We start from the raw sequence: 11,421 nt of genomic DNA, 5'->3' as shown, positions 1-11,421 counted from the left end.
AGTGTTGTAAAGAAGCCTTCATCAGAAGCAGTACCTATTACCTTGCAAGCAGACGAGGTAGCAAAGAGGGTGTCGTCTGAGGGACGAGACGATGATCCCGAGTTGCCAGAAAGCTTGACGGCGAGCATGCTTTCACCCAGACAAGAAACCTTTGACCCTTTGTTGTCAGAAGACCACGTACAAAGAAGGTCGTCCTCCGAAGCACTTATGCAGCCGGAAGACAGTGTTGTAAAGAAGCCTTCATCAGAAGCAGCACAAGCAGACGAGGTAGCAAAGAGGGTCTCACCAGAGGGAGCGGTAGATAGTGTCCCATGGCCAGAAGACGTGGTCACGAAAAGGTCTTCGTCAGAAGCAGTCAATGCTGGTTTTAAGTCACCAGAAGAGCAGGTATTAAAGAGACTAGCATCGACTGCTTCTCTCGATGATCTCAAGTGTGCTCAAGACATTGTGGAGAATACGTCTTCATTAGAACCAGCAGATACTGATCCACAGTGGCAAGAAGTAGCAAAGACGCTGTCAGAATTAGAACATACGGATCTTCAGAGGCCAGAAGTCAACGTGGCTCAGCTTTCTTCATCGGAAGCAGTAGATACTGAGCCTCAGTGGCCAGAAGTCAACGTGGCTAAGCTTTCTTCATCGGAAGCAGTAGATACTGAGCCTCAGTGGCCAGAAGACAACGTAACAAAGATACCTTCATTAGAACCAGGAACAGATGCTGAACTGAGTGGGCAAGATGCTAAAGTTGCAAGTACATCTCCATCAGAAGTGGATAGTAACTCGCAGGAGCCAGAAGAGTGGCTTGAAGACAGGAGATCCTGTGAAACAGTAGGACGGGATGATCTCAAGTCACCTGAAGACAGGGAAGCAAAGCTGCCTTCAACAGAAGCAGCGTTAGATTCTGCCCCTCAATTATGTGATGAACCGGAAGTGAGTGAACCTCTTTTGGAAGAAGTAGTTGATACTCTTCACTTGGTTGATGTTGAGAGGATGTCAGTAGGAATGCTAGAAGATGTTGACGTCAAATCGTCCGAACGCAGGGTATCACAGATGTCTTTGAATGACAGTGACAAACCATTGTCAGACTACGTGGTACCCGAGAGCCCTTCGGCCGAAGCATATTTGGACTCTTTGTCAGCAGAGGTTGAAGACAGGGTATCTCGAAAGTCTTCATCTCCAGCAGACCTAAGAGTTCCTCCTAAACTGTCAGAAGACAGGGTATCCAGGAAGTCGTCCGATGCAGAATTTGAGGTTGTTCCTAAATTGTCAGGAGACAGGATATCAAGGAGGTCTTCGTCAAAACTGTCAACAGATGTTCCGAAATTGTCAGAAGGCAAGATATCAAGGTCTTCTTCCCAGGCGGCAGATGTTGGGAAATTATCAGAAGAGAGTATATCAAGGAGACCTTCGTCAAAAGCAGCAAGCGAATCGACCTCGAGACTGTCAGAAGACAGAATATCAAGGAGGTCTTCATCAAAAGCAGCAGTCAGTGCCACCTCTAAACTGTCAGAAGACCGGATATCCAGGAGATCTTCGTCAAGACTGGTGGCAGAAGCTGACCTCAGATTGTCCAGGAAGTCTTTATCAGAATCGATAACCGAGACTGATGAGCAGGAACTTTCATCTGAAGCGGCAGCAGACCTTGACAAGACATCACCGGAAGGACTTGAAAACAGGACATCCTTTTGGAAGAGGTGGAAAAGCCAAACGAAGATACAGCCAATTCTGGGAAACTGTCCAAGAACCATCATGGACTGCATTCGAGCAAAACCAGCTATTCGGCCCATTTTCAATAAGATCAAGTCAATGTGGAAGACTCACTACGGCCGGAGGAAGAGCAAGAGAGTCAAAGGGAAACCCGAGCGAATAGGCGAGAGACCGCCACTTCCAAATGTCTTGGACGAAAGGGCAAGGGAGGAGACTCCTGTCATCGCGTCGATTTTATCAGTCGAGTTACCGCTGAGTGACGACGACGATGACGACGACGACGACGACTACGACGAGGAGCGCACAAGAAACAAATCTGCAAAGCCAATGGTACGCGCCCGGGACATCCACAGCTTCTTTGAGAACATGTTTAAAAATGAATTTTCCAAAAAGTTAGAAACATCCCTGAAAAGGGGTCTCTTGGACGTCGTTAATGATTATTTCCCTGAAAAAGGCTTGCCGGGCACTGCGGATAAATTGTCAAAGCAGGAACAAGAGCTTAAGAAAAAATCCCCGCAGCTTTAATGGCAACCCGACAGTACTTGTGTAAAGTGTCAGATATGCACGTATTTGTTCCAATAAAAATGGAATTTCAGGTTAAGGTTATTATTATTATTATTTTTTTAACATTGTCACACCACTTCGCATACTTTGCCCCGTATCGTCGACACCAAACCTTCCCACTGTCATACGAACCAATGAAAGAAAAACAGATCGAGTGACCTCAGAAATCGGGTTTTATTTGACTAAAAAAAAAAAAAAAAAAAGAAAAACTGGTCAAAACAAAAATGAGAAAACCGTGAGGTTAAATCTGATGGAATTATTTATCAAGTGTCACGACAATGCAAAATATTCGTTTGTAAGGCGAATGCGTCAAGGTTCCAGGCAGTGAGTCGATACTGTACCTTCAGAACGGAGGCTTTCAAGTAACCTTTCTGAAACCAGCAACACATTGCGCTGTACAGTATTGCCTCCTTTTTCCGGCCGGCCCTGTTCTGTTCTGGAAGGAGAAGACATTCCGCTCAAATTGAAAGGGGGCAGCTCTGGGGGTCTAATCGTCATCTTTGCCTCCAGTTTTACTCAGCTGCAACACAAAAGTAGAACACACACAAAAAAAACAAAACAATTACACAATGAAAATGAAAGAATGGAATTTCATGCTGTTGGTTTTTTTTGCTACTTACGTGCTGGATGTTCATTGTAATGAAGGATGGGGAAGAAAAAAAAATTAATCGAGTTTCTTATCGTTCATGTCGCGGAACGTTGCAAGTGTACATACTTTGATGACGTCAATCCAATTCCATCCTCTTGGCAGTTCCCCTTTGTTATCTGAAAGCAGAACCAAGTGAAGAAATTCCCTTTTTTTTTTTTTCCCCTTAATTGTTCATGCTGTGGGCACTTCTCACCTGTCCGATTGATGATCCTCCTCTTCTGCGCTTTGGTGAGCTGCTCCTTCCTCTCTTTCTTTTTGGCCGTGGCGTTGGGTATGGCCTCACCGCTGGGCGTTAAATTCTGACGGTAAAAGGAAGGAAGCGCTCAGTGCCCGGTCATACGCCGCCGACTCTACTACTTGAAACCAACCACGGCGGTGACCACGGGTCTGTGGTTCTCCATCAAGTCTTCTTGGTTCTCCTTGGCCCACTCGAACAGGGTGTACGTCATGGCGTCGCCCAGATTGGCTTCCACTTGTTCCTCCAGCTTAGACAGGATGACCTGCTTGGTTTCGGGAGTTCTGACAATGGCAATAAAATGTTTTAGGAGGATAATTTATTTTTTGTTTTTAACTATTTCTCCAAGCGCAGCTCGCTGGGCAACTTACATTCGGTTGTTAAAAAAGCCATCCAGGGAGATTTGAGGACCAGTCTTGGGGTATGTCTCTGGCCACGTGATGTCCAGGATGAATGCTTTGGAGTCATCCAGATCTCCTATCTGATGATTTATAGGTTATAATTAATCTGATTCAGATTTTCTGGTAGGCCGATTTCAATGTCTCAACACACAATTTTGTGTCTATTCTGTTGATGCAATACTAAAAAAAAAAAAAAAAAAAAGCAACAAGACGCGATTCCTTTTTTTAGAATTTTACTCGAACCAAAATAATGAACTTCGTACTCACCCTCAACTGAAAGGAAACTGGACTAAGCACTTTGAAACACTCGTCACCTTCGTAAATCGAGCGAAGAGCCTCCAACTCCATCTAGAAAACAAGCACCACATTCGAAAAAATCGGCCATTTCAACAGGCTGGCGAGTTAGCATTCCACGGCTACCAGCCGCTAGCCACATTAGCGTCCATTTATGCCTTACCTCTTGATCCTCATTCGCTGTCATAGTTTCGCTTTCGTTTGGCCGTGGCGTCCTCCCTCCACGGAGCCAAACCGTTACGATAAGGGAGCCATGGCTATCATTAAAAAAACGATCGTTTATAACAACTTGTGCTGTGACATACTGGTAGTACTACCAACACCGTGACATTTTGGCGCATGCGCACTCGTACTATCCTCTTCATCGGGATTTATCAACCCCGCGCTAAGTAGGCCAAGACGCATCTACCGCCATCTAGTGGCAGAAAACGCCAACGTTTTCTCCGGTACAGTCGACCCCGCATATTCGTGGTTCGGCACTCGCGGAATTGCATACTGTATTCGTGCATTCGATATTTCGTCTTCGTTTTTCATGAAAAACGTTTATTGAATCTTTATCAGCGTTTTTAAAAAACGCCCCACCCTCACAATGAATCTTAATGGACATCCATCATATGCACATTTTTGCCATTCACGCCCCAAACGATCCTGACACGATTAGAAATCAGCCCACCCAGAAATCAAACTACCAATCAGAGCAAAGTGAGAATAGAATTCATTAACAATACGAGTCAATTTAGCAAAGAACCACAAGGAGAGTGCCAAGCGTTTAGTAAAAAATATTTTATGTACCTTTTCAAAAGTGGTGACAAAAAGCAAAAGACATTCACATTGATGCGATTATGCGGAGTAATGCGGAAGTGGCGGGGGTGTTCCATCAAGTACTCGGTCAACATGTAAACAGTGTTCAAAAGAAGCAGCCGAGGCAGCTTTTCTTTTTTTTGTGGGTCTCCAGATTCACGTACTCGGGACCAGCCGCACACCGAGCAACTGAACCGCTAACAGCGACCATCCCAAAGTTCCAAAACAATAATTAAAATGTTCTTGCTTCACAAACGTATGTTTTGTTGTTGGTCGGTGTGCGGCAGGAATCGGACGTTCCTGATGTCTTTGAGCGTTTATTCCGTATCGTTGATATCCAGCTTAAGGTTTGTGTACCAATGCGTGCTTTAACTTCCTAAAAGCGGCTTTCCGTTGCGGAGTGGACGTGTTGCCATGATTTTCAAGCGATTCTGGACACCCCCTCCCCAAGCGTGGCGAAACCTCTTTGGCACAGAACACAAATCCGAGACAAATTGTAAACCGCAGTTTTTCGTACACAAAGAACATTTTAAAATGTCATCAAAAGAAGCGATTTTGGCAGAAATGACACGGCGCCGCTCCGTCTTGGTCCGTGCAAAACTGCGTCAAACGTGGCCATAGTTTCCAGCGCGCCGACTCGTCGCTTTCGTCTAAACGCCGTCCTCCCGCCGCGGTGTGCCGGGACCACTAGGTGGTCGACCGACATAGCGACGTTACTTTAGTGCAAAAAAAGAGGCTTTGAGGCAGAAGAGGAAGGCCGGCTTCACGATGGGGGTGACGCCGCGCTCTGTTTGGCACCTGGGACCGCTCTGCGGGAGACAATGAAGGAAACAGAATCTGTGATTCCCAACCAACTTCAACATCACACAGACGCATACAATGTATTTTTTTTGTCTTTACCGTTATTCATCAAATTGTATGAAAATGACCTCTATTGATATTTATAATCACAAAAAAACGAAGGGACAACAAGAGGTAAAAAAAAAAAAACGCTCACCTGCGCAAACTCACCTGAGAGCTCTGTGAGGGGGGACCCCTGGCGGTCTGCTTGCAGTTTTGAGTCCTGCCGCTGGGGGCATCATGACCAGCAGGCTCGGCGACGGTTTGGAGGTCAGCACCCTCACTGGGGAGCCTCCTCTGGCGGGACTGAGGGGGAGGGGCCTCTGGGGGGGCAAGGGTGACGGTCTGGGCTGTGGGGAGGAAAAAAAAGTTCATAATATGACTACCATCAGTTCGGGCGAGTACTTCCAAGTTCATTGGCCTTCTTTTGTTTTTTTTGGCAAATGACTTTTCGGGCAGCCTCACCAGTGGCGATCGCGTGGGGTTGAGGGGCAGGGGCTTCTTAGGTGGGCTCAGTCGCTGCGGGGATTGCCGGGGCGCCGACGGGACGGCGGGGCGGTGCCCCCTGACATCCCGAGTCAACGGGGCGGGCCGAAGCGGACGCACGATGTTAACCGGCTGGGTACCACCTGCCGCCGATTCTGGTCGGAGAGGAAGAACCTCTTTGCTGGTGGCAGAAAGCTACAGGATGAAAAAGTTTTTTTTTTTTAGATGCACAATTTTATATCTTGAATGAATGTGTTGATAACTCACCCCCTTGTGGCTGCTGGCTTTGTTGATGGGTCCGACAACTTTGAGGTGAAAGGCAGGATTCAGGTGGCTGTTCTTCTTGGCTTTGTCTGTTTCCATTCTGACCACAAGAGGGCGCACTTCATTACAACCACTGGCGTATAACCCAAGCAAACCGCAAGCCAAGCAACGGGCACGAAATGTCGATGTAATATTTTATGTGCATGAATTACATATTGGATGATAAGCTCTTCACGCACACACCAACACACACAGATTTTTTTCAGCATTTGTTTCCAACCACAAATTAATTACGCACATTCATCAGAGTCACACATACGCACTTAGTCTCTTTTACACAACGAGCAATCCAAGCTATTAGCGCCAAATGTCGACGTATTTCAAAGTCGTTTGTCCGGCTGGCGATGAACTGCTCGAGCAAGACACACTCGAGAGAGAGAGAGCCAGGCGGTTGGCCGTAAAACCCGATGAGGAGTAAGAGAATGGTTACGCTACTTGTTGCTCTTGTTCTTGTCTCTCCGCGCCAGCCACTTGTGCAAGTAGGAGGTCTTGATGCGGTAGCAGTAGAAGAGCAGTAGCACGCCGGGCAGGAGCACCAGGAAGGCAAATAGAAGGCCCACCACCAAGCCCACCTGACCTGCACACGACATGTTGACAAGTTCACCATCCTCTTTTTTTTTTTAAATGTGATTTTTCATGAGAGTGAGTTTGGACTTAATTCTGTCATTTTAAAATGAGATTTTTCATGAATGAGTTTGGATTTAGTTTAGGCTTTTTTTTTTAGGAAATTCTGTTCATTTTAACATCCAGTTTGTTTGTTTTCCTTTTATTTTTTTGCATTGTTTTAATTTGAGTATTTATGAATTTTAGTATCAGTTTTTTCCCTTTATTTTGGTTTAAAATGTGTTTTTCTCACTTTGTGTTAGAGAAAATGGGTTTTTTTCAGGATTGATCGTCGGTCCGTTTTCTTTCAAATCCATTTTCCGTAAAATGTCATCATTAACGTGTGTGTGCGCGTGTGTGTACTGACTGTCGTACTGCACGGGCCCGCTGTCCACGCTGCCTCCAAGGCCCGGCTTGTCGCAGAACGGGGGCGCCCAACCTCGATGGCAGTGGCAGTTGCCGTTGCTGTTGCACACCTAGCGCAAAGAAGGTCGATCCAAATCAAAGGGGGAAAAAGACGCCACTCGCCGGCGCATAAACACAACCCCGCCCCCACCCATCCCCTCATGAATTTTACAACGTCAAAACACACTCATGCAGCCTTGGCCAAATCCAATATGGGAGGACATGGTAATAGGGGCAACGCTATTTGTGAAAATTTCCAGTCGCAAAAGGCCAGCTGACCCGCCAGGAGCTTTATAGACGAATGAATCTTGCATGGCGTTCCTTTCCTTATCTGGCTCAGGCCAATAAATCCTTCTTTTTTTTTTTGTTTTGTTTGTGTTGTCCTATTGCGTCCTCACCCCGTTGCCATGGCAGCGAGAGATGCACGTCTCCAACTCGCTAAAGGATGCGTTTTGACACCGGCGCTCCCGGCACACCTGCGAAGACAACACGAGCGAGTCAGAGCCATGAAAAGAAATTGGCAAGACAGTCGAAGCAAATAAAAAGGATGACTCAATAAACGGGCGGATGAATACTTGCTGCTTCTATTTGGAATTTCACAGTTATTGAGATGTTAAAAAAAGTGCCCTGGGCTAACGTTAATATGAGTGCACTACAAGTTCCTATTTTGTTTTTAAGGGTTAGTGTTTTTGAGTCCTTTTATTATTCCTAAGTATTATTTTTAAACCGCTCCAGGAAAACAGTCCAATGATTGTGCGAGGTTTGCTTGGGAATGTTTATGACAACAATACATGCAGAAGAAAAGACGACAACAAAACATGTGAGCTGGAGCTGACCTTGCCCTCGCCACATTTTGTGCCCGTCGCGACCAAGCCGGGGTCGGGAAGGTCGCCCTGGCCGTCCTGGGTGCTGTAGACGTAGGTGCCGCGGCACTTGACCTCGATGCCGCCCGTTTTGATGGTGGTGTCGATGGACACGGCGTTGGTGCCTTTGGGCTTCTTGGCGGCGCTGTGGCACTGGATCTTGCCGCATTTGGCGTCACTGGGCACAAAGTGGGTAACGCAAAATCACAAAAAACAAGTTGGAAAGAAGATTTTTGGCTCACAAAATAAACACAAATGAAATGAAAATTGACTGAAACTATGTTTGTAAATAATATAATATAATATCCATCCTTTACATATTTGTCAATTTTGTAGTTCATTTTTGTAACTTTTGTATTTATTTTGGAATTGCTGATACGTTTTATTTTCGTACGAAAAAAGGATCAATAGTAGTTTGAGAATAATAGGCTTCCTTACTACACATTTAGCGACTTTTTTTTGTACGTTCCGCTCAAAGAATGCTCCCTATATTAAAAAAAAAAACAGAAACAAATAAAAACTAACAAACCTGCTCTAAAAAAAGTAAGTGAGGTCAAAACAATTTAAATAAATCACAACTAACCATCCTGAAATTTAAAACAGAAACAAATAAAAAAATGACAACCCAGCTCTATAAAATAATTAAATTAAAATAAGATAAAAAATAACCATTGTGGAAATTGCCAAACTATTCCCACCTTGTAGGGATCAACTAAATGAAAAAACAATCAACTGTGGCCTGTTTCCATGCTGTCTAAATTCTTTGTAACTTCTTCCTCATTGATATGCAAATGAAAACAGGCAAGTACGCAAACCTCGCATCCGTCATTTGAGGGGGAGGGGGCGGGGGTCGATGACAATTACCGGACGATGAAGCCGAGTTGTTGCGGTGACTAATGCAAAGATTAGTCAGATTGTAACAGGACGGAGCTCGCATTTCCATAATCAGCCCAGCCGCCGCCACCGCAACGTCGTCTTAATGATTCCTGCGGGGCCGCATAATCGTTGTGGGCAGCGCAGCAATCAACTTCCTTAATCCGCTCGTTCATTAACATAACTAAATTGCTCATTTGGATCCATTAATTCGCAGGAGCGGCACGCTGTGAAAACAGTACCCCCCCCCCCTCCCAAAAAAAGAGCAAATTTTGGAAGGGGAGAACACGACACAAAACGAAAGAATCAGACCAGATGCCATCGTCGTCACCTTTTTGCGCACTTGACGTAGTTGCCGCGCTCGTCTTTCCCGCAGTTCCCGAAAGCGTTCCCCGCGGCGTTGACGTCTTCGAAACAGGCGTCGTGCGCCGGACGGGCACCTGGGAAACAAAGCGAGAGAGAGGCGTGTTTTTTGTAGCCCTTGTTCACGCTAACACATTTATTTGATTTATAGTTCAATTTGTAAATATACTTCAAACTATGTGGCCAAATGATTTGAAAAACATTGAAAGCAGCTTGCAAATGATGACATTGCAAAACAAAAAAAGAAGTAACTAACTAAGTTAGCTCCTCCTCAACAGGAAGAATTGAGACGTACACTTCCTTGACACCAATTCCTATTCAACAACTATTGCTGGGCCCAAAGTAACCCAAACTGGAGAAAATAGCTAACTTGACACTGGGAGCGACAATGCAGAGAGAGACTCCAGAAATCTCCTTCGTTGCCTGTTGGTGGCGTCGAAGCACTACTTTGCTTTTAGACAGCCTAAAGCCTTCTCATGAAAAAAAATAAAATAAAAAAAATCAGTGCTTCTGCCCTCACTTCAACACAGTCCCTTGGCAGCAAGAGACCAAAACAAGGCGCCAAAGCACTACCTATTGACTAAAATTCAACATACGACTCCCCGGCGAGTTTGCGGCGGGCGTACTTACCGGCGCCCCACAACTGCAAGCACTGCTGCTGATGGGTCAGACACATGCCGTTGTAGCAGTAGGCCCGTCCCGCCTGGCACGAGGATCCGTCCAGTAGGTAGACGTTGGTGGGGCAGTAGGGCGCCGCGCCCGTGCAGTACTCGGGCAGATCGCAGGCCCCAGCCGGGCCCCGGCACATGGTGCCCGCTTGCTTCAGCTGAGTTGGTTGCATAAAATCAACATGGGAAAGAGGCATTTTCATTTCAAGGCCTCGCTTGTCGTGGAGAGACGGAGAAATTTGTCACTTCTGTCAGGTGAAAAGTTGACTGAGCTCGTCTTTGCAATAGTTTTGACGGAAGCGATGAGAGCAGAGACGGCGAAGCGTTTGAAGACGTCTGACTGCGTGTGTGTGTGTGTGTGTGTGTGTGTTCCCTACCTTACAAGCTTGGCAACAAACTCCATGGGCACACTGAGCCCCTTCTTTCAGCGTGCAATTATTGGCATTACAACAGTCATTGGTGCATTCCTGCAAGTAAACAGAAGTCGGCCCTGATTATTCCTCAACCCGCGGTTCTTTTTTTTGTGTCCAAGGATTTTGTCTGTATTTCTTGCAAAAGTCATGAAACCTGAGATGATTTTTTTTTTTTGTCTGATTCCGCTTTTCTGAATCATCTCCTCTATTTTCTGCTTCTGAAAGAGGCATTTTCATGCCTTACTACACTTGAAGGGCACAAATGAAATCGGTCCTTTGGATTTGAGGACACGCAGGTATGGAAGCCCATCCCCGCCGGCAAATAAATAAATAAATAAATAAATAAATAAGGATTTCCCCCCGAATTCTTTTTTCCCAAAAATATTAAAATATATATATAATTTTTTTTTCTGTCAGAAAGCACATGCAACAACAAATGCATTTGACATACTTTACGCACGTCTATACTTATTTGGCATCTTGCCGATTATCGGCATCGGCCTTTTTTATTCATTCGACAGCCGATAAACCGATGAATTCACAACTGGTTAGGGATTAATAGATTCTCCGATGGCTATTGTACTTTTCAGCTGTGGTTTCATTGAGCTGAAGGAACACGTTAGCTGCTATCACTTGCTTAAAAAAAAAAAAAAAAAAAAAAAAGATCCACCTAAAAGAAACGTGGCGGCAACAACCGATCCCTTCAATAAACTGGAGCCACTTTTCAGTGGCAAGAAAATTAAAGAAGATGGCGAACGAGTCTTAACTAGATAAAATGTTGGCGAGGGGGGTGCGGGCGCCGAGTATAAAAATAAAAACGCAGAGGTGCGGCGCGCTGCCGTTGTGTCACGCTGCGCACTCGACACACACACACACACCGCAGCATCTCCTGTTGCCATGGCGTCCTCTGTAGAGCCGGCGCTTTGCTCCTCCGA

The 11,421-nt window shown here is 45.6% G+C and overlaps 3 protein-coding genes across 5 annotated transcripts in view; 1 reads left to right on the top strand and 2 right to left on the bottom strand.

Annotated features, from left to right (window-relative positions):
• Positions 1 to 2,250, top strand: LOC119129253. Its single transcript, XM_037262389.1, has 2 exons — positions 1 to 57; positions 268 to 2,250. The coding sequence occupies exon 2, from the start codon at positions 988 to 990 to the stop codon at positions 2,227 to 2,229; it is 1,242 nt and encodes a 413-aa protein (XP_037118284.1). The 5' UTR covers positions 1 to 57; positions 268 to 987; the 3' UTR covers positions 2,230 to 2,250.
• Positions 2,251 to 2,451: 201 nt separating this feature from the next.
• rwdd (RWD domain containing 4) lies at positions 2,452 to 4,207 on the bottom strand. Its single transcript, XM_037262390.1, has 8 exons — positions 4,011 to 4,207; positions 3,821 to 3,901; positions 3,524 to 3,633; positions 3,286 to 3,436; positions 3,111 to 3,216; positions 2,984 to 3,033; positions 2,889 to 2,891; positions 2,452 to 2,788 (listed from the first exon to the last, which is right to left on the bottom strand). The coding sequence occupies exons 1-8, from the start codon at positions 4,032 to 4,034 to the stop codon at positions 2,756 to 2,758; spliced, it is 558 nt and encodes a 185-aa protein (XP_037118285.1). The 5' UTR covers positions 4,035 to 4,207; the 3' UTR covers positions 2,452 to 2,755.
• A 408-nt stretch (positions 4,208 to 4,615) lies between these two features.
• The window catches only part of adam19a (ADAM metallopeptidase domain 19a), a 34,097-nt gene continuing 27,291 nt past the window's right edge, over positions 4,616 to 11,421 (bottom strand). For 2 of the 3 annotated variants that reach the window (XM_037261751.1, XM_037261752.1), the window contains exons 13-23: positions 10,451 to 10,540; positions 10,036 to 10,231; positions 9,374 to 9,482; positions 8,143 to 8,347; positions 7,705 to 7,782; positions 7,269 to 7,377; positions 6,734 to 6,875; positions 6,242 to 6,338; positions 5,954 to 6,169; positions 5,660 to 5,838; positions 4,616 to 5,457 (exon numbers count right to left, since the gene is read on the bottom strand). In XM_037261751.1, the coding sequence (XP_037117646.1) occupies positions 5,412 to 5,457; positions 5,660 to 5,838; positions 5,954 to 6,169; positions 6,242 to 6,338; positions 6,734 to 6,875; positions 7,269 to 7,377; positions 7,705 to 7,782; positions 8,143 to 8,347; positions 9,374 to 9,482; positions 10,036 to 10,231; positions 10,451 to 10,540 (1,467 nt within the window). In that variant the 3' untranslated portion in view covers positions 4,616 to 5,411. Of the gene's footprint in view, positions 5,458 to 5,645; positions 5,839 to 5,953; positions 6,170 to 6,241; positions 6,339 to 6,733; positions 6,876 to 7,268; positions 7,378 to 7,704; positions 7,783 to 8,142; positions 8,348 to 9,373; positions 9,483 to 10,035; positions 10,232 to 10,450; positions 10,541 to 11,421 lie in introns of all 3 variants that reach the window. The other variant, XM_037261753.1, reaches the window with a different exon arrangement.

The sequence above is a fragment of the Syngnathus acus genome, chromosome 10, assembly GCF_901709675.1.
Source record: "Syngnathus acus chromosome 10, fSynAcu1.2, whole genome shotgun sequence".
NCBI classification, from domain to species: Eukaryota; Metazoa; Chordata; class Actinopteri; order Syngnathiformes; family Syngnathidae; genus Syngnathus; species Syngnathus acus.
The sequence above is the reverse complement of the archived record's forward strand: the minus strand, read 5'-3'. Positions and strand labels throughout refer to the sequence as shown.